General features: G+C 27.0%; 2 protein-coding genes across 20 annotated transcripts in view; both read right to left on the bottom strand.

The window, feature by feature from the left end:
* Positions 1-424: 424 nt before the first annotated feature.
* The window catches only part of LOC147817073 (transcription-associated protein 1-like), an 89041-nt gene continuing 62089 nt past the window's right edge, over positions 425-27376 (bottom strand). For 9 of the 19 annotated variants that reach the window (XM_087154379.1, XM_087154393.1, XM_087154367.1 and 6 more), the window contains 11 exons: positions 25098-25195; positions 22835-22968; positions 20919-20997; positions 17078-17282; positions 16392-16474; positions 15759-15844; positions 12977-13118; positions 9289-9441; positions 6275-6489; positions 2597-2687; positions 425-1588 (listed from right to left, as the gene is read on the bottom strand). Coding sequence is in view for 1 of the 19 variants with exons in the window: in XM_087154417.1 (XP_087010543.1) it covers positions 25160-25195 (36 nt within the window). In the remaining 18 variants the exon portion in view is untranslated. The remainder of the gene's footprint in view (positions 1589-2596; positions 2688-6274; positions 6490-9288; positions 9442-12976; positions 13119-15758; positions 15845-16391; positions 16475-17077; positions 17283-20918; positions 20998-22834; positions 22969-25097; positions 25196-27376) is intronic. The other 10 variants (XM_087154396.1, XM_087154411.1, XM_087154395.1 and 7 more) reach the window with 10 other exon arrangements.
* Positions 10885-24786, bottom strand: LOC147817074 (uncharacterized). Its single transcript, XM_087157757.1, has 4 exons — positions 24643-24786; positions 22835-22968; positions 11737-12172; positions 10885-11604 (listed from the first exon to the last, which is right to left on the bottom strand). The coding sequence occupies exons 1-4, from the start codon at positions 24784-24786 to the stop codon at positions 10885-10887; spliced, it is 1434 nt and encodes a 477-aa protein (XP_087013883.1).

Here is a 27376-nt window from a genome sequence, read left to right as displayed (position 1 = left end):
AAAAACCTCTAATCGAGGTTTTAGGATGAAAATTGCACTTAGTAAACTTTATTTCAAATTTAAAGTTACGAAATAAAGAATTGGACTAAATTTCCTTTTCCCGAGGTCAAGACTTTACCACTGAAAGTAAACTCAAGATTCCTAAAGAAACAGGAAACTTTATAAAATGGAACACTTGTTTTGCTAACTTGCATCGCTTATTTTAATTTGAAGCTGATTTTTCACAAAAGTATTTTATTTTCAAGTTAATGGAAAAAAAAAGTTTTAGACTTTCCTACATAAGCGATGGAAGTGCAATTCTTATTTTGCTAACAAGAGGGGGGTTAGTGCCAAATTTACGAAAACTCGCTGGTAAAATATTTGAGCGGCCTTTAAAAATTGAAATGAACTATATAGAAGTAATATTAAGCAACAACACTAAAAATAATTTCAAAATTACAAGTTTATTCAAGATATTTACAAGAGTTGTTTGCCATTTAATAAAACAATGTATTTGTACAAGACATGGTTTAAATATTTACTTCAAAAAACTGTTACAACATATGATCTGGAAAATAACAATTTCTATTACAGTTCATCTATAAAGTCCCAAATGTCTAGTCTAGGTGCAAATCTTAACTACCATCTCGAAAAGCAGTTGTACAGAAGTTTTTTCTTATTCTGAATATTCTTTAAAATTTTATCAGTATATTTATTTAAACAACTGTTTATATGTTTTGTTAGAGAAAAAACCTTGCTGCAGGCAGCAGTGTGAAGGTTTTGCATCTGGGCTCTTTTACAATAGCGTATGAATACATTGTTTATTTCAAAATTGACAATTCAATAAAATGATACACAAGTATGAAAACAAAGTTTGAATAAAAGAATATAGTTTAGAATTTTCACACTAAACGAATAAACTCAATAGCTTCCAAACAATATTACAGGATACGGAAACAGATTTTAAAAGTTAATATTTAAATTCTCTATTCCAGGCAGATTTAACGAAGCTGAGACATGGTAACCATGTTAAAATTCCTCCCCTACTCTGAAAGTGGGCTACTATATCGTCTTTCAAAGTTATTTCGCGCTCGGCAAAGAAAAAAAGATAACAAAAAGAGAGTGGGCCTTTTTTATTTTGATGCAACAAACCTAAATTTTGCCTGACTATTAGGTATAGATAAGATACCTAATGAACCAAGTTCAACAAAAGCAAACATAATAACGATTAACATTTATTAAAAACAAACGTTATACGAACATTATTAAAAAATGCGACATACATCAAAAATCATCATTCATACATCACTTGGAAATTTTTTATTCATGAAAACAATTAAAAAATTCAAAACTTTAGTGATAAATAAGGTTTACCAACAAATGTTAACAGGTTTCAAAAAATAAATCTTAACATTAATAAACTGAGCAACCTGAATGTTCAAACTGAGAAATAAATGTTAAAATAAAAGATGTTTGTTGCACATTTTACTTGAGAGGAAAATAATTAAAAATTTCAATCATTTAAAAAAAATCAATAAGGGACAGTTTTGCTGTTGACTAAAGACATCTAAAAAGTCCTAACATCTTTTGTTGCGAAATTTTTTAAAGCCTGAAAAATAAAAAATTGGTTAAATAAATATCAGTTTAATCAATATAAACTAATTTTAAACAATACAATTCCAATTTTTTACCAATTAAATTTAAATTTCTTAAATTTTCAACTCAAGTGGAATAAACCCCTTTTCAAAAAGAATTATCAAATATCTAAACAGTTTAAAATAGCAATCTAGTTTAAATAATAATATTAATTTTAGAGCTTTTTAATGTCATTCTCAAATAAGTGAAGAAAAAAAAAATTATGAATTTCTTAAAAAATTAAAATAAGTGATATTTTTAATATATTTTATATAAAAGAATTTAAGTTATGTTTGCAATATTTTATGTAAAATTGTATTTTATATTACTTAAAAGAACATAACCAATTTATCAATATCATTAAATAAACTAATCACATATTAAACATAGTTACTACTAAAATCATATATTGAATTCACAATTACAAATAGCATAATAATTTTCATTATCAAATAATTTTAAGTATGAATACCCAAAACTCTTATCAGAAAAGATGGAAAAAAATTAGTAAAAGATGATAAAATAAGATTTTTTATATTATCTGAAAACCGATAATAAATAGAGAAAATAAGGTTGAAATTTGGAAAAAAAATAGTTTTACAGGGGTCTATTGTTTCAGAGAATATCGTAGTAATGAGAGGAGCATGACATTCATTCGCATGCAAGTTTGTCGGAACCACGAAATATTATCTTAATAAGGGAATTATTGTTGTATGGGATATCGTAGTAGCAAGAGTTCACTGTAATTTAAATAATACAGTTAATTTTGAGTAGCAGTTTATTGCTACTCAATAATTATGTAATGCTTAACTTTTACAAAGTCTAACTATGGAACAAAAGAATTTTGAGATAGTTTTTATGATTTTAAATCTAACCAACCACAGTTTTTAATGTCAAATTTTACCAGCCAAAAAATTCCAAATTCTGAAGATACACAATTCATATTTATTATTATTCATTTTAAGAAGCAAATATTTCCCACCTGTTTTATTAAAACACAAGCATTTCAATGTTCAGTTCATAGAAATAGAGAAAACCTTCTAAAGATGCTAACATATGGATCATTTCATATCCTGAAATAATTCAATGAAGTTAAACATTGCAATATGTAATAGAAAACTTAAGAATCACAATATTTATTTTAAATTTTGAAACTTTTATTACTTAATTAAGCAAAAAATGTTCAAATAAATGCTGAGTACAAAATGATAAATAGCAACAAAAAAAAGCTTTATTTTTTAAAACACTTGATTTCCAAAAAGGAGTTTTATGTAAGAAGAAAAAAAAATATACATAAAATTAAAATTTGTAGATATCTATTTTACTCCCAGACAAGAGACTCAAAGCTTTAACAAACTTGTTTTTTTTTTAATGATTATTTCATGGCAATAAGTTTTAAAAAATAAAATAGCAAGAAATTCGTATATTTCTCATTTTTCAAACACTTACTTTTGGTGACATAAGTGATTTGAACAAATCATCAAATATTAGTTTTTTACCCATCAGCATAGCTGCCAACATAGATAGGAAAAAATCCAGCAGATTTTACGAAATAATATAAATTTCATAATAACTGTTGCATAATGTACTAAATATTTTACACATAAGGAATTTTAGGGATTTTTATAGTAATAAAAATAGAAAAAATTTAATATTTTTCCAGTTATGATTGACATTAAATATACTTAAAATTATTAGTTTAGTATTATATTCCTTCATAATTTTGAATACTAAAAGGCATTTAATTCATCAAAGATAGCTAAAAGAGTTTTTTTTATTAATTTCAAACGGAGTCCTAAATAAAAATTAACTGAACGATTTTAGAACAGAAAAAGTTTTAAATTGATATCTCTAAATGAAGCCCATTTCATTATGCATTATGTATTTGTTTAAATAATTAAACAAGCATTAATCTATTTCAATGGAGATTTTTTTGAGAAACTTACACAATTTTAGGGAATTTTTTAAAATGTACAGAAACTAGGAGAATTTTTATTAAACCAGTAGATCAGGAGAAACTGGCAAAACTCCAGTAGAGTTGGCAGCTATGTACCAGTGTTTTTCTTTTCACTTGAGACTCTTTTTTTTAAAAAAAAAAAAACACTTTAGTGTTTTAAAAATAAAAACTCAGTGCACCCTAATATACAATCAGTATTTGATCAGGGAGCATAGTCAAATCTTTCAACAAAAAATAAGTATCTTTCAAGTACTTTTTATGCGCTCAGAAATATTTTTCAGCACTATATACATTAACAAAATACAAAATAATTTTTAGAAACTTTACATGATTATGATAAAATAACTAGTTTATGACAAAGAACTCTTTTCTTGATTAAATTAGCCATTATAAAATAATCGAGAGATTTTTCGGTTCGAAATTAGAGGGTGGAAAATGAAACCTGAAATTGATAATATTTTGCAAAATGCAGCAGAGTTGTACATGAGAGACTCAATCTCACCGAACCCAGCTCAGCAAAAGCACATGCAGTCTCGCAAGTATATTATCAAACATGTAAAATGTTTGGCGCTTTCGTACGCTATAAACAGATGGTACGCCGAAATAGATTGTGGGTGAATAAATTGGTAAAACGTTGAATAGACGATTGTAAAAAACACGCTTTCGCATAATACAAGTCGAAAATCGACATGGTAAAGAAAAAATCTCATTTTCGAAAAGGGAAAATTAAGCACTTTTAAAAAAACACCCACTGAAAAAAGGACCTTTAAGATCTTTTAAAAAATGAAAATAAGCACCTGAAAGTACTTTTAAAAAACGCTATGCACCATATGTATTAATTTGACTCCGTTAAGGTTTGAGTTCTTATGTAATAGTATTAAATAAATAGTATTGTAAAACATAAATTAGATAAATGCCATAAAGCTTCTCATTTTTAAATTTAAAAATTATATGAAACAAATAAATGTTTTGTAAATTTATATTTTGATTAATCAGAAAAAGAATAATCACAGCCAATCGCTGCTTCTATGGTTTAAGATCATTATTGAAATCGCAGTTAATAAAAAGAAAGACGAAGATTTTACTTTATAAGGTATTAATCAAGTCAGTTTTGACTTATGCTTTAGAAACATGGACTTTAACGAAAAGGGAAGAGAAGTTATTAGCAACCTTCGAAAGGAAGGTCTTACGAATCATCTTTGGTGCTATCCTCGATAACAACAATTGGAGAAAAAGATATAATTTTAAAATATATAAGATCTCTAATAGCGATATCATTAAATTTATTAAACTAAGTAGAATGCGATGGGCCGGGCATGTAGTGAGAATGAGCCCAGAGCGAACAGCATTAAGGGTCTTTAATGCAATCCCCTCCAATAAAAGGCCAAGAGGGAGGCCCAAAAAGAGATGGAAGGACTGTGTGGATGAGGATTTTGTCATCCTTAAAGTAAAGAACTGGAAATCAATTGCTGGGAGAAGGGCAGAATGGGAAAAGCTTCTGAGGAAGGCCCAGGCTCACAAGGCAAGATGATGAAACTGCAGTGCCAGATTTACCAGAATGGAATGCAAAAAAATCTAGTTTTAATGTTGACATTAATTTTGAAGATGTTTACAAGTGGACAACTGCCTGGCTACATGCGGAACATTGATAGATGCGGAAATCATAGATCAGGAATGATCAGGAATATCAGATGAAGAGGAAGAAGCTGAAGATCATATTGATTAATCAAAAGTGAATGCAAAAGAGGTAGAAAAAGCTGTAGAATTCTTATAAACTATTCTTGAATCCCAGGAAAATGTTGGCTTTGATGTATTTGCGCCCTTTCTAACCTCAAAAGAATAATCAAAACAAATAAGGTTATACGTCAAAAATCATGGAAAAATTATTTTTAGTGTTAAATATATGTTAAATTTTTTTTTTATGTAAATAGATATATATGGTATAATTAATTTAAAGAAATGTGTATATTTTTCTACTAAAAACAATTAAAGCACTTTTAATAGAATTTCCTAATTAGTATACTGTAAGTACCTGTATAACTTGAAACCTCTCAATCTCAAATTTTTCGCCTTTCCCATGAGATTTGAGATAAACAGGTTTGACTGTAATTCTAATTCACTAGTATATAAGACATGTTAACTCGATTCTATGTAGTGGGGTACCTTTTCATAGATGAAGATTGATATTGTGGTTAACTACTATCCCCACAATGTATACTAATTGAAGTAAAATAATAAGCTATGCACTGAAAGAAAAAATTATGGAGAAATGTTAATAATTCGTTTAAGAGAGGGTAAAAGGGCTTCCAAAAATTTAACAGGATCACTGATGGGTTTTAAATGAAATATCAATCTTCTGAAATTATTCTTATGACAGATCGTTATTATCCCTTTAATTCAGAGACAAGGATTATGTTTTGAGAAATAAAAAATAATGAACTGCAAAGATCAATTTAGAATAATTTATTTTTTTGATGTTTTCTAATCTAAATTTATTTACTTTTCATTTGATATTTAACTGACAAATTGAGTTCTTGTCTTATTTTTACAGTAATAAATTTGCAATTTTTTTTGAACCATTTGAGTTAGTAATATTGAGTTCTTTAGTTATAATATTGCTTGTAAATAATATTAAGCAATATTAATATGTTTTACATAATTAAGCAATATTAATAGAACTTTTAAAAGGTCTCTTTTACATACCACATGAGAAAAGACGAGGTTCTAAAGTGATGATGAAAGTATTCCCGTCTAACAATCCTATTGGAGATAGCATAGGCTGTGCTTTCGTAGTAGTTTCGTCGTAGGTTGTGTCTTTGCAATGGAACATAATCAATGAGCAGTTCTTTATGAGGCTAAATAATATTCGTGATGCTTGTATTTCTAACTTCTGCAATTACTTTCCATAAATGCATAGCCTATAAATATTCAAACTGAATTAACTCAAGTAAATATGTATAGAAATTTAAACAAAACAGTTTAGAGGCCTTCAATGTTACACAGATAATAAATGCTAAGAATATATTTGAAATAAAGATTACAAGTTACAATCTATCAATAATCTCACACAGTTTCTCAATGTCCTCAGTTAAAATTTCACAAACTATTGTAAAACTTTATTTTTTTTATTTCAGTAGTCCCCAAAAATAAAATAAAAAACGAGAATGTATTTCACAATTAAACAAATCAATTAATTTTATATAAAAAAAACTTACATATTTCTATGATTTTCTTTCTTCATAAATGCAATAGTTAACTTTTTAATGTAAAGCAACTTAAACAAATATAATTCAATTCTGTCCCAACTGTGTACAAAAAACAATTTAATAGGTTTACTTTGATTTTCAACGAACTTCCTGGAAATAAATCTCCAGCCTGCTTAATTAAATGTTAACATTAAATATTGTGAGATTAGTATAATTGGCTTGAATTTTGGCTTTGTCCATTTTTAATGGATCTCTTTCTGTATTCCAAACCAACAATTAAATATGCACTTCTTAACTGGCATTTAATCAGACAGGTCATAGTGAGTTTATCTCCCATGGCTTATTCTTATATTATTATTCAAAATATATTATTTTTTCCTAAAATGTTACATGTAAACTAGGCAACAAGAGCTCTGCATTATTATTTTTATGAAATAAAAGTTTCATACAGTCACCCTGTTCCTGTTTTAAATCACTTATGATTTATTTTATTTTCAACATATATTGTCTACAATTATTATCGAAGCAACATCCACCTATCCCAACTGGAATTGTAAGGTTTAAGTATACTTTTTTACTAAGTTTGTTTTCAGTTAAAAATAAACTAACAATTAAATTGTTTAATTGTAAGTAAACAATTAAATTGTTTACTTACATCAACTTCAAAATAATTGCCACATGAAGAATTTGATCAGTTGCGTGATCATCCAGCTAAGCTAAGAATTAGTAGTTTCGAATTCCAAGATTAAAATCAATTTTTTTCAGTAAATAAGACAAGTTTAAAAGTTATGAATATGTTCCACAACACCTGCATTTCAAGTTTGAATACAGATTTCAATGAAATTCGCTTATAATTGGATATTCAACGGAAATTGAAAAGCAATGACTACAGCAATTATCTACAGCTTGTGAGGCAATAGTAATTGTTCTGTAATTAAATCAGGTATGAGATAATTACCACTCACATGCCAGTCTGAAAATATTTTTTTTAAGACTTGACAAAAATAAAAACTTGAAATAATTGAGCTACAAGTTACCAATTAATAACAGCATTAAACAGCTTCTCTATGTTCAGAAATTAGAATTTTCCGTATTCTTGATAAAGCCTCCAAACATAATAAATACTAAGATTATATTTTCTAATCAAAAATCATACATAAAAGGATTTTCATCAATTGAACCAGGTAAAGGGAAATTACCACTCACAAGCCAGCTCTTTCCTGTCTGAAAAAACTTTTTACAACTTGCCACAAATAAAAAATATATTTACTACATAATATTTACAATAATTATATCCTTACCAAATTATTGTATATTAGAGATAATATATGACTTCAAAATCTTATCCTTTACGAATAAACATGCATTTTCATCCATGAACCTTATGAAGAATTTTATTAAAAATGGAGGCAAAGGGGATGAACATTTAGCATTACTTTTTGAAATTTGAACAATTCAGTTCAAAAATTTTTTACAAATAACTTATGAAATCACAATTGCAGTTTAATGCAACACATTGCTATTTTTGCTGTAATATTTTTAAGCTTCATGAAAATTTTAAATTATTATCTTCCAATTTTCAAAGAATTTTGCTTAACACTGTATAAAGATAAACTAAACTATTTTATGATAAGCTAAATTTATTTAGCCAAATTATTCAAGAAAAAATAAGCACTTTTCAAGCACTCAAAAATATTTTTAAGCACTTTAAAAAAATATCATAGTTAGGCAGGGTTGGAAAATTTTTGACAAATGACGGTTTTATCTTGTTAAAAAAAAAAAAAAACTTTTGGCGTTGTTTTTGACAATCGTCAAAAATCATGAAATTTTCAATCATGCAAAACTAATGGCGTTTTCATACGCTACGGACTGACAATATGCCGAAATAGGTTGGGGTTGAATTGTTTATGAAAACGTTGAATAGAACAATGTGTACTGTGTCTTTTTTGCATAATTTGAAGCGAAAACTAACATAGTAAAGGAAAAAACTCATTTTGAAAAAGGGAAAATTAAGCACTTTTTAAAAACACCCAAAGAAAAAAGCACCTTTAATGACTTTTAAAAAACGAAAATCGAAAAAAAAAAAACACCTTTAAGCACTTTTTAAAAACGCTATGCACCCTGACTTATGTTTTTAATGCTAAAAATTTCCGGTCTTATGAACATTTTAGGGAAAAACAATTATGGTCCCTAAAATTTAAGTAGTAATTTTCTATACTGACTTAAGCTTGGTTAAGTTAAAAAATTAAGTTTCTGTAGTCAGGGTTGTCTGTCTCCTAACAACCCTGATGACAAATTTCTTTGAAGTCTCGAATTTTTTCAATTTATTCTTTGAGTGATAAAAAATTATTCTTTTTTTATAAATAGTATTATACCATATAAATTTATAAGGAAATCATTCACGTTAATTTATATATTTGTTCATAATATTTAATTTTTTACATAATTAAAACTAAAGAAATAAATCTGTTTGTTATTAAAGTTATTGAAAAAGACATTAAAAATACTTACTCTGATCTTTAACTCATGTATTTGGTTGAGTCGGCTGTCGTACAAGTTCCTGAACAACTTCAATTATAGCTTTGTTTTGAGCTGCATACCATGTCTGCATCATCACCAGGAAAATGTTAACAGTAAGTAGTGAGCATCGTTTATAAATTATTTCTAAACAAATAAAAATGTAGAAAAAATTTATGAAGTAAAATCATTTCGTTTCTTTTTAAATTGTTTGTAAATAAGTAAGGAAAAAAAAAGGATTTTCATGAGAACTAATAAAAAAGCATATAACATGCAGTATTTTTGACATATTGGCTAACTTTTTCAACCTATCAATTACAATAAAAAATAGGAAATATTGTTGTATCATGATATCCACTGATTAAAGCAGTTGTCATTTTTTTTTAGCTAATGCAAAGTCTTACATTTTGAAAAGCCTCGGATTGATACTTGACACATTAAACAGTTTATTTTTAACTTAAGAAAGTAAAAGCATTAGATTAAAAAAATATTCACAATTTCTTTTGTTTTCAAGTTTATTTAACTCAAGGTAATTAATACATATAAAAAGGAGAAATATTTGGTTTTTCTTGTAATCATTGTTTTAGAATGAAAAATTTGAAAAACTAGGTTGAAAGTACAATTTAAAAACATGTAAGCTTGATGTGAGTATGCTGCACAGAAGTCAAAGTAAAAATAACATTATGATAATTCATGCTTAAGTTAAAAAGTAATGTAACAATGGTATAAACTATACTAATAAAAAACTATAGGGGCAAATATATACAAAAGCAATATTGATTGGAGGATCAGGATAAATCTAAACAAAGTATTAATAAGGAAACTAATACATCAGATATTACTTGATAAACTAAATAACTTTGATATACATTACAAAATTATCTTAAACTCATAAATAAAATTTTTATTTTTATATCTCAAAAAATAAATTTGTCTATTTTACTTAGCAATATCAACAGCACAACTTGAAACTTCACCAGTTACATCCATCATTACAAAAAGTAATGCTTTAAGAAAACTATACATAAACCCATATCTTATTTCAGGGCAGGAAGGGAACGAGCAATTATATCGACATCATCAGCATATGCAAGTAGTTGTACTGATCTAGTAAAAATGTAACCACTGGTGTTGATGTTTGAATCACGAACTACTCTCTCAAGCGCAACATTAAAAAGAAGACAGGAGAGCGAATCTCCTTGTAAACGTGTCAAGATTTTCTGACAGAGACCCCAGAAACTTAATCTTACACTTTGTATCTTTCAATGTAAGTCTTATCAATTTAATGAGTTTTGAAGGTATTTAAAAAGTATTCATTGTTTCCAAAAGATAGTTTCTATTGATACTATCAAAAGCAGCCTTGAAATCAATAAAAGGTGTTTCAATGTTAAATTCCATTGATTTCTTCAAAATCTGACGGAGACAAAATATCTGATCTTTAGTTGATTTTCCAGCACGGAATCCACATTGATATTTTCATATTTGTGAGTCAATAAATGGTAACAGCCTAAGATATAAGATTCTAGATAGAATTTTATAAGTTATACAAAGAAGACTAATGCCACGATAGTTGGCACAGGTCATAGGATCTCATTTCTTGTGAATTGGGCACAAAATGCTGATATTCCAATCTGTTGGCATAATCTCAGAGTGCCAGATGTCAGTAATAAGTTCAAATAAATTAATCAATAATGTATGTTCACAATTTTTTAGTAGTTCTGCTGAAATAAGATCATGTCCAGCAGCCTTCTTATTCTTTAAGTTTTTAATTGCAGCTCTAATCTTCTCAATAGTTGGAGCCTCAACTTCTATGTAATTTATGAATTCAGGAGCAATTATTTCAACATCCTCATAATTTTCATTTAGAAGTTCTTTAAAATGTTCATGCCATCGTTTTAAAATGTCTTGTTTATCAGTAATAATTTCACCAAATTTGTTTTTGCATAGACTAGAGGTCTGTTTAAAGTCCAATTGACTGCAGTTAATTTTCCGATAGAATGCTCTGCATTCATTAATGGATTTCAGATGTTCAACATCTTTCAACAATTGTTCATCAAAGACCCTTTTCTTCTGCCTAAAGAGTTTCTTCACCGCTTTTCTGCATCTATGGTACTCCTCTGCACTATTTCTTGTGTGTGTTTGTATCATATGTTTATAAGCAACAGTCTTTTCATCATTAGCAATGGCACAATCAATATCATACCAATCCTTAACCTGTTTCTTAGTTACTTTACCAATCAGAGTATTGGGAGCCTTATAGATACTATATTTTATACATTTCCATTTATTTTCCACAGTACTACCACAGTTCTTTAAATTCAACTGTTCCTTTACTTTTTCGCAATATTCAAGTCTTATCCTTTCATTTTTAAGTTCATCACAGTCATATTCTCTCTAAGTCTCTCCCTTAAACTTTTTTGCATTTGATAATCTTGATCTAACTTTGGCAATAACCAAGAAATAATCTGAATCCACATTAGCCCCATGATAAGTTCTCCCGTCCATCAAGTCTGAGTAATGTCTTGCGACAATTAGTATGTGATCAATATGATTTGCACGGGTGCGACATGGGGCATGCCAGGTAGCTTTATGAATATTTTTATGCTGAAAGGATGTACTTCCTATAATCATATTCTGTGAAGCAGCAAAATAAATTAATTTGTGTCCATTATCATTGGTTGTATCATGCAAGCTAAATCCACCAGTTACAAACTTAAATTCCCTTTCTCTACCTACTTTAGCGTTTAGATCTCCCAAAATAATTTTTACATCATATTTTGGACAACTGTAGTAAATTTTGTCTAAATTTTCATAGAATATTTCCTTTTCTTCCTCTGTTTTATCTTCAGTTGGTGCATAAGCATAAGAACAGACAATACTGAAATTAAAGAACTTTCCCTTAATTCTGAGCTTACACAGTCTCAGAGAGATTGCCTCAAAATCCAAAATCAAGTGCCGTATTCTTTTGCTTACGATAAAGCCAGTGCCCTCAATATGTGTTTTGGGGTGACAACTGTACAGATGAAAAGACATTATTAATAGTAATCTTTTATTTTCCGGATTTTTTTAAAAATTTTTCTTCTTTTCTCCCCCCCAGTTTTTTGTTATTTTTATTATTATTATTCTTTTTTTTCCCCCTTTTTTCATTTTTCTGTAATTTTTCCCTTGTTTTCGCCACATTTTGAACTTATTTTATAAGTTCTATTTACTCACAGCTTATGCACAATAAATGAAACTTATTGTTTTTCCTAATATTCCTTGTGTTTTTTTTTTGTTTTTATTTATTATGCTATATATATATATATATATATATATATATATATATATATATATATATATATATATATATACTTTTTCTTTCCATGTTTTTTTAAAACAATTTTCTCTTCTTTTTATTTTACAGCTTTTAAAAAAAATCAAATAAATAAATCAAATAAATAAATAAACAAATAAAAAAAAATAATCAAATTCACTTGAGCCGGTGAAATGAAAAAGTACCAAAAAAATATAGTAATAATAACAATAATAATAAAATTAAAATAAATAAAAGCACATAAGTAATAAGACAAGATAATAAGTAAGAATGAGGTTATTCTATGAGCAGACCTATTGATGGTCTAAATTTTATGGGAGAAAAATTAATTTAAAATAAGTGAAGCATTCAAATTGACACAATACTTACGTCATTGGTCGCTGCTGAACAACTTGTCCAGGAGTAGGGACTGTTAATGTATAAATATCCAAAGATTGTAGAGCATACATCAATCTTATAAAAACTAGAGTTTCTTTATGTTGGTACAGCTTACTTGGATTAGCGTTTTAATCTGAAACAATTTAAATAAAGGAACAAAATTAAATGTATAATTTGATAGGGAACACATATTAAAAAAATAGTAATGGCAAAGTCAAATATTCAGGTAAAAATAGTATTTAATTTGTAAAGAAATAGCATAAAACACAAAAAATAATGTAGTTTTTTTTTAATTTTTATAATGATAAAAGAAGAAATAACTCAATTTTTATGAGAATAGCATGATAGTAGAAATACGAACAACATTCACTTTTTCTTTGAGAAGAATGTAATCTTAGAAACTCTTTTATAATTTTGAAAACTATATAATTTTACCAGAATCTTACTATCAAATTTTATGCTTACACCCTATGGTGACTGCAGAAGCATTGCAACATAGCACAAAAAAAGTTGCAAAAAGATTAAAAAAGTATGCCACTAGTTATATGCTGCATTTTTTATGAGCTACAACAGCGAACAGCAAAGATAAAGGGGAAAAAAACTAATCAAAGTGATATTTTGATATAATCATAGAGACATGCAATTTTAATGGTATTAATATAGAAAAAGGGATGATTCTGATCATATTTTTTTCAGTGTAATTAACAAAAATTAAAAAACTACTTTTTTAAAATAATTTGTTTAAATAGTTTTGATAAACTATGCTTTCATGCAATTCCAATAAAGCATGTACATTGAGGAATATGTAAAACAGTTTGAAATATCCCTTTAGTATTAAAATTAATATTATTTTTAAAGCATTAAAATAAGTCAAATATAGCCTAAAAATTTGAAGAAAATTACATGTAAAGGTTTATATTTATCAATGAGAATAATTTTGTTTTTTAAATATTAAAAATCAACTTGAAATTTTAAAAAAAATTATAAGAAATTAAGAAACAATTCTGCTAAACACAACATGCATTTCATGATAAACAGAATCATAAAATTAAAAAAAAAGCCATAAAAATCACCTGAAAAAAATATTTAACTTAAAAAAAAAATCTATTTTTAAGCACTATTTCTGATATTAAATTCACATCACACAGAATATAAGCTAACTTAAAATTTCCCCAAAAAATATTTTTTTGAAAATATATATAAAATAGAAAGTTTAACTATGACAATAAATTAAGATATAAATAAATTACTGCTTTTGAAACAGCCATGCAATTTGAAAGTTTAATATACATTTTATGTATTGATAATAAAATTAATAGGAAAATTAAGAAAAAAATTCATCAACACTTATTTGTTGTTTCAAAAAGTCAAATAATTCATAAAAATTTGTGATGTAATGCAAAATGTTAAATATCTTAATCTAAAATTATGCTTAACTTTAAAAAGAAGGCATCCAAGAAAAGTTACACTTGTATTTACTTTACTAAAATATTCTCTGAATATCAATTAATAAATAAATTTAACAGCTTAATAACTTCTGGACACAAGAAAAAAAATTTAAGTGAAACTAAAAAACATAAAAAGGCTATATGCCAAATACCTTTGAAGGTATATATGCCTATATACCCTAAAATGTGATACTTAAAAATAATTTATATCTATTTAATTTAAAAAAAAAATAATAACTATCTCTGAGTTTCTGATACACTTTAAGAACTGTATCAAAAACAGATAAAGAAACAAGTGAACTAAGCTCAGAAAAATTTATAGTTATTAGTATCACCACATTTCAAATTCTGTTTATTTTTACTATCTAAGAGATAAGTAGGAATAAATAACATTCCAGGCAGTACCTTATTTGGGTTATTCTCACATAGGAAAAGAATACTTCCTTTATTGTTAAATAAAGGATAGTTATTTTGAACACAATTTCCCCATTTATTAAATAACAAAAAAATATTTTGGTATAATTTTCGTTTAATTTTATTTAATTGTAGCAAAAACTGACTTGCTACTGAATGTAATTATATTCAACAGAACCTTAACTACCTTCACCTTAACTAATTTGATCATAATTATTTTTTCAATGAATAATAAAAAAGATATTCCAAAATATTGATCCGATATTTAAAATAAATTCAGAAATTACATTTATATAATTCTCTGACGTTTACAGGAAATCCTTTTTTTGTCTGACAAAGACCTTTAACACTGGAAGACTGACCTTGAGTTCATTGATTGCTGTTATCATTTTTGTATTATAATTCATTTAAAACTCAATCCAGTGAGGGGATAAGCTACCGACCATGTCAACTGTCATCTATCTAAAGGTACCTCTAGATGGAATTGAGTTAGCATGTCATATATATTGGTGAATGATTGTAGTGGTAGCTATGCTACAATACTCCTCACCAGAATTTTATCTGTGATAGAATTCAATGAACGGATACCAATAGTTGATTCCTTGCTGTTTTGCCAGAGTCCAGGAGAGTTGTATTAAAATCACGGTTGTTAGAGCGGTCGCTCTCGCCTTGAAATTAGCAGTCGAGTGTGTGTGGGGTGCTGTTGTGTGTGATCAAGGCTGTGTAGAAACAGCGTGAGGAAAACAATGTTGAAGTCAAAAATATCAAGTCAATTGTTCTCGTAGCAGGGTTCAACTTTATTAATTATATGAAAATGCAATTCTGATTTTGTTTTTTTTAAAAAAAGTAACTGTAACAGTAATGATAAAAACCTTATAATGCGTAAACACGACTGCTTTCTCAAATCTTACTTTTTCATCTCATCGGTCTAATAGACCCCCTGAATGGAACTTCAGTCTTTACTTTAACTCCACCGGGGAGGACTCAAGGAGCAAAACTAAGTGGAAAAAAAATATGATGATAAAAAAAGCTTGGTGAGTAGATGTTTAACATTGAAATTGCTTGTTATGTTTGCACTTTGTCTGTTGGCAATAATATAGATAGAAATTTATTTGCATTAAAAAATTAAAAAATAAAGTGGATGCCTTTTAGCAAAATAAAAGTTTCATTCTTTGTGTTTCAATTATAAATATGTGTGACAAGAATGATTTCTAAAATGCATTTGCAGTTATCAGCACTGAACAGATACAAATTCTTTAAGACAATATTTATTATATATTAGACAATTATATATATTAGACAATTATATATATATTAGACAATATATATTATATAGACAATATTAAAATTAGTATTCTTTAAGACAATTGAAAATATCCTTCAAGTTTTTTTTCTACTCTAAATGATTAATACTAGTCAAAAGATGTTAAAAACAGTGGATATTGTTATTTTTTTCAAGGAGTTATTACATTTTCAAGTTTTACTGTGAATACAAGCACTATAAGCAACTATATAAATTTAACAGAAAGTAAATGTATGCTTACGCTTTTTTCTGCAGAACAGGCAGTTGCAGCTTTGCAGTAGTTTTAAAACTAAAACTTCAAGCCTCCTCATTAACAACTCACGGCTATAAATAAAGCATAAATTTTTTTCAAAATATAATAAACATCATAGATGACTTTTCACTGCTTCATACATAATATACCAGAACTACTGTTGCTACAAATGTTATTCTTATGGAAATTACTAATTTGCAAAAGAAAAAAAAACTTGGAAAATTTCTACAATAGACTTAATAGTTAGCAAAGAACAATTTTCATTGCCAGAACAACAAAACTAGTTATAATATCATGAATTATAAACTAGTTATAATACCATAAAATAATCTGAACTGAAATTCACTTTAAGAATAGTTAAGGTGCAAAAATGGTTGAAATTCGTAGCTAGAAGAATATAATGTAAAAATACAATGCATTCAATGGCTGAAAGTATAAGGCTTTGATATGCTGCCAGATTCTCATGGTTATTGACATCATATTTTTATGGACATAAGAAGTGTAACAAAATAAATTTAACTGCACACACCACTCTCATGATTTCATTAAAATGCAACTATTATTCACACAATAAAAAATCTTCACAATATAAAAGCATTATTGCCTTGCATTATAATAAATTTAATTAGTGGCCTAAAATTTATATTTTAATTAATAAGAAAAAAAGAACTTACATTGACATTTTCTTGATCAGATCTTATTCTAATGCATTCAATTACATTCAGAATAAGCATACAAGACATTGTTTGAATTGTAGTTACTAAAGATTCATCATGAACATTTCTTGAGAACACATTTACAGCCTTAGCCAGAACCTTCAACTATAAATATTGTCTCATATGATGCACAAGATCAGGTAAAGTACTATAAGCAAAAGGCCTAAAAATGTACAAGATTCTAATATTAAAATAAGTAATACCACAGTCAGTAAAGGCAATTAAAGAGCTGTGAAATATAATACATTTAACAAGAAATTTTAATTTAGAATATATTTTCCAAGCCTCATAATAAAACAAAGAAAAACTCAAACAATTAAAAAAAAATCAAGATATTTTTTGGAACAGTATACAGGGTTAAATTAATTTTGAAAAATACAAAAGACAAAGTAAAAAGGTGTATTTTTCTCTACTAAAACAAAGTTCACTAAATGTTACTAAATGTTGGTTGTGAAAAATTCACATAAAGTTAGAGTAGGATCAATTAATGCATAGACAAAATTACTATGATACTTAGATACTAAATACACAATTTTTCAAAAAGAAAGGAAAAACAGTTACATTACAATACAAAAATTGTAATTCTATAAACCTTTTCTCTTTATTATTATTATTTAGTTTATTATTATTTTAAACAAAATTAGATAATTCAAAGAGCAACTAAAATCTAAGTGCTATTATTAGCCCACAGACCACACAATAAAATATCTTTAATAGATGTAACTGATAGACAGTCTCTGAGTTGGAACTACTAAATTTTGAAATTTTAATAGCATTATCAATTTATATTAAAATAATAAATAAAATAAAAAATTTGAAAACAAAAATCCTTTTATTCTACAAACCAAATCTTTTAAAGTTCATGCTTGTAGAAAATGGGAGGATCAGAAAATACACGAAAAAAATTGGGAATATTAGATCAAAAAGTTAAAAACAAGAACAAATTTTTTTTCATCCAGTCAATCTGGAATATTAGGACAACTGTGAACTCTTAAGGTTTTTCAGCACAAGAAACAGATGATGTTTTTGTGTCTCACTGAATTATCTCATTCAGTTTAAAACAATTTGATAGGAAAATAAAAAAGTTTGTGCACAGAAAATTATTTCAGAAAACTTGAAATACAAGATTTGAAGCAGAGGCTTAGAAGATTATAAAATTAGATGCCAAGTTAACATATTCGAACACTTAATTAAAAATAACATAAGTGACAACTTAGCATTTAGCAATAAAACAATTCATTAAATATTGGCACTTTAAGTAAAGCAAAAACAGAATCACATAATCATATAAAAAAGTCACATAATCTTTTTAATTAAACTTTCTTGTAATTTTTTCATGCTGTTATTGTAGATATTTTTAGCATCTCCGTATATTATGATTTATCCATTTCAAACAGCAGTAAAATAAATAAAAAATAAACTGATTATACCTTAATTTTATCCAAATTTTTAACAAAACACCAATATGTTAGAATTAGAAACTTAGGAACCTATATTAAAATTAATTATCTCCCTCTTGCTATTGAATTACTAACTATATTATATAATCTAATAGATTTTGGGTAACAAGGAAAATTGAATTTATTGATTTATATAATACAGGGTGCATAGCCTAATTTTTCAACCAAAAATAAGCACCTTTTAAATACTTTTTAAGCACTCTAGAAATATTTTTTAGCACTATATACATTAACAAAATGCAAAATAATTTTCAAACAGTTTACATGATCATGATAAAATAGCTAGTTTCAGACAAAGAACTCTTTTCCTGATTATATTAGCCACCATAAAAATATCGAGATATTTATCGATTCGATTTCAGAGGGTAGAAATTGAAGCCTTAAATTGAAAATATTTTGCAAAATGCAGCAGCGTTGCACATGCGAGGGCTATAATCTCACCTGACCAAGCTCAGTAGACGCACCTGTGGAATCCAAAGTATTTTATCGAACATGTAAAACGATTGGCGCTTTTAAACGCTATGGATCGAATGTAAGCCAAAATGGATTGTGGTCAAATGAATTGTTAAAAACGTTAGAACAATATGAAAACCACTTTTTTGCATGATATGTGGCGAAAATCGACACGGTAAAGGAAAAATTATAATTTTCGAAAAGGGAAAATTAAGCACTTTTTAAAAACACCTCATGAAAAAAGCACCTTTAAGGGCTTTTAAAAACGAAAATCGAAAATAAGTACAGTAGAACTCCAATTATCCGAGCTCCAACTATCCGAATCGCCGATTATCCGAATCGCTTTCAGAATTCCTATGGAAGAATGAAAATATAGTAAAAAGATAAGTTTCTCTTTTTTCTTCTTTTTTTATATGAATGAAATAAAACTTTAGTAAAGCCAAGGAAAGATTTATGCAGAGAAAGTTTACAGGATAGGACAAAGATTTGTGGAAAAGCTAAGATCTTAGCTGAAAAGCTGGGTTATTTATCTTTCAAAGCAAGTAACGGCTGTTATCTGCAGACTCCAAAGCTTCTGACGAGTTTATTGAAAATTTTAAAGTTATAGCAGCCTCTTACGATTCCGACTTCTTATACAACGCCGATGAGACTGGTCTAATATGGAAAGCTTTACCCAAAGCCACTTTAGCCTCTAAAAGAGAGTGCAGTGCCAAAGCCTCCTAGTGCTCCAGGGCATAAAGCTAGTAATACTTTGTACTGTGCTTAACTGCCCGAACTCAACTGGGAGCCATAAAATAACCCTTCTGTTAATAGGGAAGTCAAAACGCCCAAGAGCATTTAAAAACATCAAAAAACTTTCCCTATTTTATAAAAACCAATACAAAGCTTGGATGACTGCAGCACTGTTTACAGAGTGGTACGATGAAATTTTCATTCCTGAAGCGAAAAAAAGCCAAAAATCTGTTGGAAGTCCTGTGCTTTTGATTTTTGATAATGCACCAACTCATCCCACAGAAGAATTGTTGAAATCCTTAAGAATCCTTAGAAGAAATCCCTAAAAACATTTTTCCCCTCATTTCCACTATATATACAGTAATTATTTAAAATAAGCATTTTTTTAAAAAAAAAAAAATCCAATTATCCGAACTTTTGATGATCCGAATGGGGTTCGGTCCCAATTGATTCGGATAATTGGAGTTCTACTGTACCTTTAAGTACTTTTTAAAAATGCTACGAACCATGTATTATTTGAATTTATTGATGTGACACGTTTGCCTAAGAGGCCTTCTGGCCAAATTTGGAATTATCACAATTACCACTTTAACCACAAACCTAAATATAGCCACAAAACTTGGACCTTTTTAATGCTTTGTAACAGCCTTGGTAAAAGTTTTACAGAATTTTGTAGAGTGAAGGATAATCAGTGATTGAGCTGGTACCCCCTTTTCCAAATTTTTACAAAATTAGAAGGACTTTCAGTCATAACATATAAGTTGCTATCTATACTTACTAGATTTTTGGATGGATACCAGAATCAAACACGCTTTCAGAGATATCAACAACAAAAAAAAGAAGATATTTACTTGTTAGTAAAAAATCTAAATTTGACATAAGGTATGATTTTTTTAAGTCATGCAATTTTTGTGAAACAGAAATGTTAATAAATAATCCTAAAAATTTCTTAGGCTTACATAAAGGAAGAAAAAGTGAACATATTGTATTAATATAATATATTACTAGTTTCACAATTAAAATCATAAAAATTGGTTTGAAGATTCGAGATTTTTTCAATTTCAATATAATTTTCCTATTTTACTCTCCGAATAGTTAGAGAATGGAATGGTGTAAAAAATTAAATTTAATGCCACAAGAATCAAAACTATCACCTTAATGACTCATAAGATGTCCATCCAGTTCCAATTAATATATTTTTATCAAAAAGCTCTTTAAGGGAAGGCACTAATTCTGAAAATAGAAAACTGTTAATTTTACTTGAAAATAGGGTTAAAATAAATGTTAAAAAAAAATTTGTAATCCCCCCCCCAACATTTAAAATATAGATACTGCACTTGACATGGCAGAAACAAACCTGTTAATTGATATATGATTTAAAAAGTGCTTGATAAAATAACTAGAGGAAATGAGTTTAGATTTTTGGAAAGAGCATACAGTTGTTTTGTTTTTTTTTCTTTTTGCCTTTCAAAAAACTTACAAAAATTTTTAGTTTGAATTCAAGTTTTTCTCAAAATAAACTAAAGTTTTATATAAATTTTTATAACAACAAACCAAACTTTAAAAAAAAAAATTCCAGATAACAAATGGGAATTCGTTAAATTAAGGCTAGCAATCTTTTTCAAAAACTCTAAGAAGTAACTGTAACAACTGTATATTTTCAACAGTTACACAGGATGATAAAAAAGACTCAATATTCTAAAATAAATATCATTTGTCATCGTACACTCTTTTAGAGAATGATTTTCTTTAAAACAATAGTAAACTGGGATGAAATTATGTTTAAAGTGAAACTTAAGAATTGGAGAAATCTGTGAGTTTGGTAAGCTCAGCTTCAAGGAAATGAGATGCTCTAAATAGCAACTAGCAGTTCACGAAGACTGCTAATTTTCAAGTAAAATATATACATTTAAAAAAAAATTTTTTTTAAACAGCTCTTCTGGAATTGTTTGTTTTTAAACACTAGTGATCTTCAAAGCACCTTTGAGCATTAGTTTGTTTTTGAATTGTAAGCTGAAAATAATAAAATCATCATAAAATCATTTCCCCCCTTGTTATTTAATAGAAAAGTGGGTAGCAAGGAAATTTTGGAATATTTATCCCAGAGGCTCAACCCTTGGAGGGCTAATAACATTCTTGAAACTAAAAACGTTTAAAAACCAATTAAATATTAAAACTATTATAAATTAATGCTAATAATACATACAGCCCCTCTTTTTGAGGTAAACATAGTTGATCTATAACTACTAATAATTAAATATTTGAATTCCAACTTTCACAAACCAAAATAAACTAAAAACAAAAAGTTTTAAATTTTTTATTAATTATTCGAGGTATTTTTTTAATAATACATATTTAATCGAGTATTCTTCATAGGATATTTAAGGCTTATTAACTTGACTCACTTAGAAAAGGAATTTTTATTTACTGTTCTAATTAGACATGTAAGACTTTTTTGGAGGAAAACAAAATTCACATTGAATAAATATATAAAGAAATAGTTATTACTGTAGAAAATTTTTTAAGACTTTTACATTATTGAATTTATGTAATATCCTAAGAACTATACAAGGATATTTTTTCAAATGAAAAATTATATTTTTTAATTTAAACATTGATAGCAATTATGCTATTCAATAAAACTTTTTTTAGTTCATCTTAACAAATAATAGATATATAACAACATAGTTTATTTTTAAAATAATAGTATTTAAATTATAGATTATTTTAGACTGAGAAAGACTTTTAAAATATAATTTTGCTATTCTTGTTTCAAAAAATGCCGCTATTACAAAAACTTCTACAAATTTCCTTTTCTTAGAGTCATTAATTTTTAGATATAATTAGTAAGATATGCACAATTTTGAAAATGACGCAAAAATTAAAGAATTTCTCAAAAATAAGGAAAACTCGTACACACAGAGAACATTTTAAGCAGAAATATTTTTCAAAAATGGTATCTAAAGTAAACATTTTTTTTAAAAAAATGAGTCATTTATAAAAAAAAACATGTTTTAGAATAAAGGAAAAAACAAGACATATTTAAGTAATAAAAAAAAGCATTTACTACCTCAGCTCTGTGGCTAAAATATGACGGGCTGCTACGAGCAATTCTTTGCACAAGTGGGCAACTTCTTGAGGACATAGATACAACAATCTTATCCTTCCTTTAGCAAACTGTGAGGAATGTTCATTCACAACATACTACAAAAAAAATAATCAAATTAAAATCAGAGCTCGGTTAAATTATTATTATAATTTGAGTTAAAATTAAATTTGCAACTAATTTAGGTTAATATTACTCAGATAAACATAAATACAGTGCATGCTGCCTATTAAAATCACATCCGTTTTGAGAACACTTGATTGTAAAAAGCAGCAAATTTTAAAAACCAAAAGGCAGGAAAAAGTAATTTCAAAGTTGAATTTTAAACTAAATTAAATTGATTAAAAACTAAATTAATTACTACATTTATGTTTTATTTTTACAAAACCTACATTTGACATTAACATTAGCTGCATTTTTTAACTTACAGGAGGGTTATAAAATATTATATTTGATAAGCAAAATTTCAAATTAAAAATTCACCATAGTTTGAAAGCATATAAGAGTTTCTAAAACATTAAATATCCTTTTATTTTCTGTAAAGTTCATTTTAAGAAATCAAGAGCTCTTTTGAAATCCGTTGAAGTTAGATTAACCTCATTGAATGATAGAGGATCCTTGACATTGAATGATAGGCATTTTACAATTTTTCTAAGCACATAAATAGTTTTCTTTTGGATTCCTTTAGACTCTCTTTTTCCTAATATTTTTAACTTTTGCCCTTCAATTTTAACACAAAATGCAATCAACACCAGAAACTTTGTTCATAGAGAACAGACAAAAAAATTATTATTTATATGTATTCAAAACTTGAGAATATAGAAAATTCTAATCATTCAAACAAAAAACAGCAAAGTTTTTCATTGTTTTAAACAAAAGCCTTACAAAATGTTGTCTTTACATAATGGTAATAATAATTTTATTAGAAGATGGTTTTCACATAGTTTGATATTAAAATGATTCCGTTCTTGCAGATTTAATAGTAAAAAGCAGCTAATTTTACAATTCAGTGATTTTATAATTGAAGGTTCCAGTATTAATGATACAGTTAAATCACAGTAGTAAAAAATAAAATAAAATGGGCAGAAATTTTTTTTTATGTTCACAACATAATAAAATGAATTTAATAATCAGAAAATATTCCAGTAGTCAGAATAGTTCTAAAAAAATAAATTACCTCCTTCATTTTGAACCAATAAACAAGTAAGCAAGGAAATATGGGGGGGGGGGTTAATCAAATATATCATATCAAGTTCACTTTATTTTTATTAGCATGACTTTTCAATTTATTTTCCCTTTTAATGAGTTCCAGATAATATATTTTGTAATATACTTTGCACATTACCTCTATTTAATGTTCAAAGAGCAAATAGTTCAGCATCAGGGCTATTTAATTTATAAAGTCAAAAATTTGATTCCTAATGCATTGTGCAGAATTTTTTTATCATATTCTATGTTTCATTATATAATTACTAAAAAAATTAACTAGTGATTAATATGTTAAATGCAAAATGTATTGAAAAAATGAGCCTGGAAAATTAATTTTTCAACACACATTATTAAGTATTCAATGTAAAGATAGCTCATTAATTTGCTTGAAAGTAATCCCCCTGTTGACAACAAATCATTCATTCTGAAATCATTAAAGTGTAGTAAATCATTTTCACAACAGCCTGTTGTAGGTCAGGAGGGTCATAAAAGCTAAAATTCTACAATTCCTAACCAATGGCATGATTTTGTTAAGCAGAAGTTGCTTTTACTTCCTAACTCACACTTATGGATCTAAAGCTTGATTGAGTATCTATCCCCACTTCAGCACATGAATAGCTTGGTGCCTTTGACCTCTGAGTCGATTTTGAAATCATATCTGTGAGTATTAAAGTGTCTTTTAACATGTTGAGGTCCACATCAGCCATCAGTGACTGACACTGAACCTTTTGTTTTGGCCGTGTCAGTCACCAGTGAATGACAATGTTTGATATATAACCAAAAAAATTAACATTGTTTTAAGTAATTACAGAAAACTTATTCAAAATTTGCTTAACTTTTATTTATTACAGATCACATTATTATTTATTTAAAATTTCTTAGTAGTGTGCTCAACATTGTTATACCACATTAGAGTACTTCTAAGCAGCAAAGGGATTTCCTTAAAAATACGGTATAAAAAATATTTATTCAAAAAATAAGGAATAATTCTTGATTTATTAGTCATTAACCTACTCACTTGATATATTCTAACTAGGTAAGCTAGAAAGGATAATGTATTTTATCTATGCAGCCATAAAGTTAACATAAACTTCTTTGTTGAAAGATGGATTGCTCCTAAAATAAAACAAAACAAAAAATAAAATTTCTGCAAACATTCTGCATTTTGTCTTTTTCTCCCCAAGAACAAATTAAATGCACAAAATTTAATGTTTAACTTTGTCCCACCTAGTCATTGAACATAAAATTCTTTCACAGAATACAATTGAATGAGTAAAAAACAATAATGTAGAGTTTTACTGTATAAAACCACTCTTACTTGATCATTTGGTATGAAATATAAAATAAGTCAAAAAGAAAGACATTTAAGGTATATCCTACATGCCAGTAGTTAATTTAAAAAGTTTCTCTCTATATTTTCTGCTATATTTTGACTGCAAACATTATAAAAATAAAATTAAAATGACAAGGGAGTCAAGGATAAAACAACAATCAAGATCAAAATCAGTAAAATAGATTTTACAGCAAAAATCATGCAAGCTGACCATTTGTAATGTACCAATTTGATGGCCTAGTTTGAGAAGTGGTCAGTATATTAAAAGGTGATACAAGAGTGGTGTTAATTATAGTCTTGGTATACCTAGTGGGCTGATCAACTTAAAAAGTTACATTGACCTCCATAGTAAAATGTTTGTCTCAATTAAGAAAGCTTTATTTTTAATAAGTGTAACAAAGTAATAAAATACGTCATACACGATATCATCAATATTCCTTAGACTATTTTTTTAGTTGAATATATGACATTGTTTTAAGATATTTAGAAAAAAACTTACTCACACTTTGCAATATTTTTGCTGCAAACCTTTTCAAAGAAAAAGAAAAGATATTCCAGCGTCAATCAAGGATCAAGGATAAGAATTTCAATTAAGGAAAAGAATAAAAACTGAGACCAATAAAATAAATCTGATTTCATTTGGATACAACATTTGTTTTAATTAAAAAAAGATTAACAAGCTTTTATTTTTGAGAAAGATTACAAAATATAAAATTTTTTGTGATATTGACAAATATTTCTCAGGCTAACTACTTCGTAATTATTAGCTGGTTGTAAGATATTTAAAAAAAAATTATATTCTAAGTTTAGATGATTTGATCCAAACAGAATATGAATTAGAAAATTATATATCCACATTGAGATGCATTTTATCAAAGAGAATACTTTATCGTTATCTTATATAGGACATGCTGCAAATTAATTGAAACTTTATTGGATGTATGAGTTTTTCTATAAAATTAGAAATTATTTTTTCATGACTGTTCTGAAATTAATCAAAATTATACATTTTTGTGATATTTCACATTGCTAAATTTAAATTAGTTTTCATTTAGACACAAGAAAATTTTAATAAAATTACAAGTTAGTATAATTACAATCATAGGTAGCTCCGTAAGTTCATGTAATTAAGTTGATAAATCCATAGATTAAATTGATACTAATTAATAATAATTAAAGAATAGATTCTTAAGATCAAAATTAATGTTTTCTTTTTCTTTTCTCTTCCAGCCTCTTCTCATGTAATTTATTTAAAATTAATGTTTTAAAGTTGGAGTATATTCCCTACTAAATGCTGAATCTTATTTTGCACTGAAAGGGTTTTGTTTTAATTTTAATAATTTTTAACCCTACAAACTCTCTATAAACAAAAGAATTTAACCTGCATTTGTTTTATTAACTAGAATATTTATTTATTTATTTTTAATTTAATTCTATGAACGTTAAAATTTTAATGTTTAAATGGACTTATACATTATGTAATGTGACAAAAAAAATTTGAATTTTCCCCTTTTTTTAAAAATTTATTTCTATTTATCTGTTCTTTTCTCATAAATTGATTCTGATTTTCTGATTGTTTTTTTTCCCCAGGGATATCAGTTTTTAATTTTAAACATTCAAAATTATTTAATTTTACGCAAATATATTATAAGGCTACCCGATAAAAATAATTTAGTGCCGAGAGCAATGATGTTTATAAAACAATTACTACCTATAATTGCTGTTAACATGCCTGCCTAAATTCTTGGACATGCAACCCTTCATAGGTCAATTTGCTGTGCATGTGGCCCTTCACTTCAAAAGGTAGTGCATCTCTATTATAACAATAAGAAAATTTTTCCTGAACTTTGAAGGCTTATACAGATTGAAAGCATGCATACATGAATTTTTATTTCAAGAGATGTCAAAGTAAATACCACTAAAAATTGACCTGAAGTTCGAATAAATTAAGCAAGAAAAAAGAT

Source organism: Parasteatoda tepidariorum, chromosome 1 (assembly GCF_982258835.1).
Source record: "Parasteatoda tepidariorum strain Cologne lab strain chromosome 1, Ptep-v5.0, whole genome shotgun sequence".
Lineage (NCBI taxonomy): Eukaryota > Metazoa > Arthropoda > Arachnida > Araneae > Theridiidae > Parasteatoda > Parasteatoda tepidariorum.
Note: the sequence above shows the minus strand (reverse complement) of the source record. Positions and strands in the feature narration are given on the sequence as shown.

What these genes read in the sequence shown, in the direction of transcription:
- LOC147817074 (XM_087157757.1), bottom strand. Translation starts at nt 24,786, where the DNA reads ATGGCTGATGTGGACCTCAACATGTTAAAAGACACTTTAATACTCACA. An exon ending in ATTTTAGCCACAGAGCTGAG is followed by an intron (nt 12,173 to 22,834) that starts GTAGTAAATGCT and finishes CTTTAATTTCAG; the next exon opens with TATTGTCTGTTCTTATGCTT. An exon ending in ATTTCTTGGTTATTGCCAAA is followed by an intron (nt 11,605 to 11,736) that starts GTTAGATCAAGA and finishes TTGAATTTAAAG; the next exon opens with AACTGTGGTAGTACTGTGGA.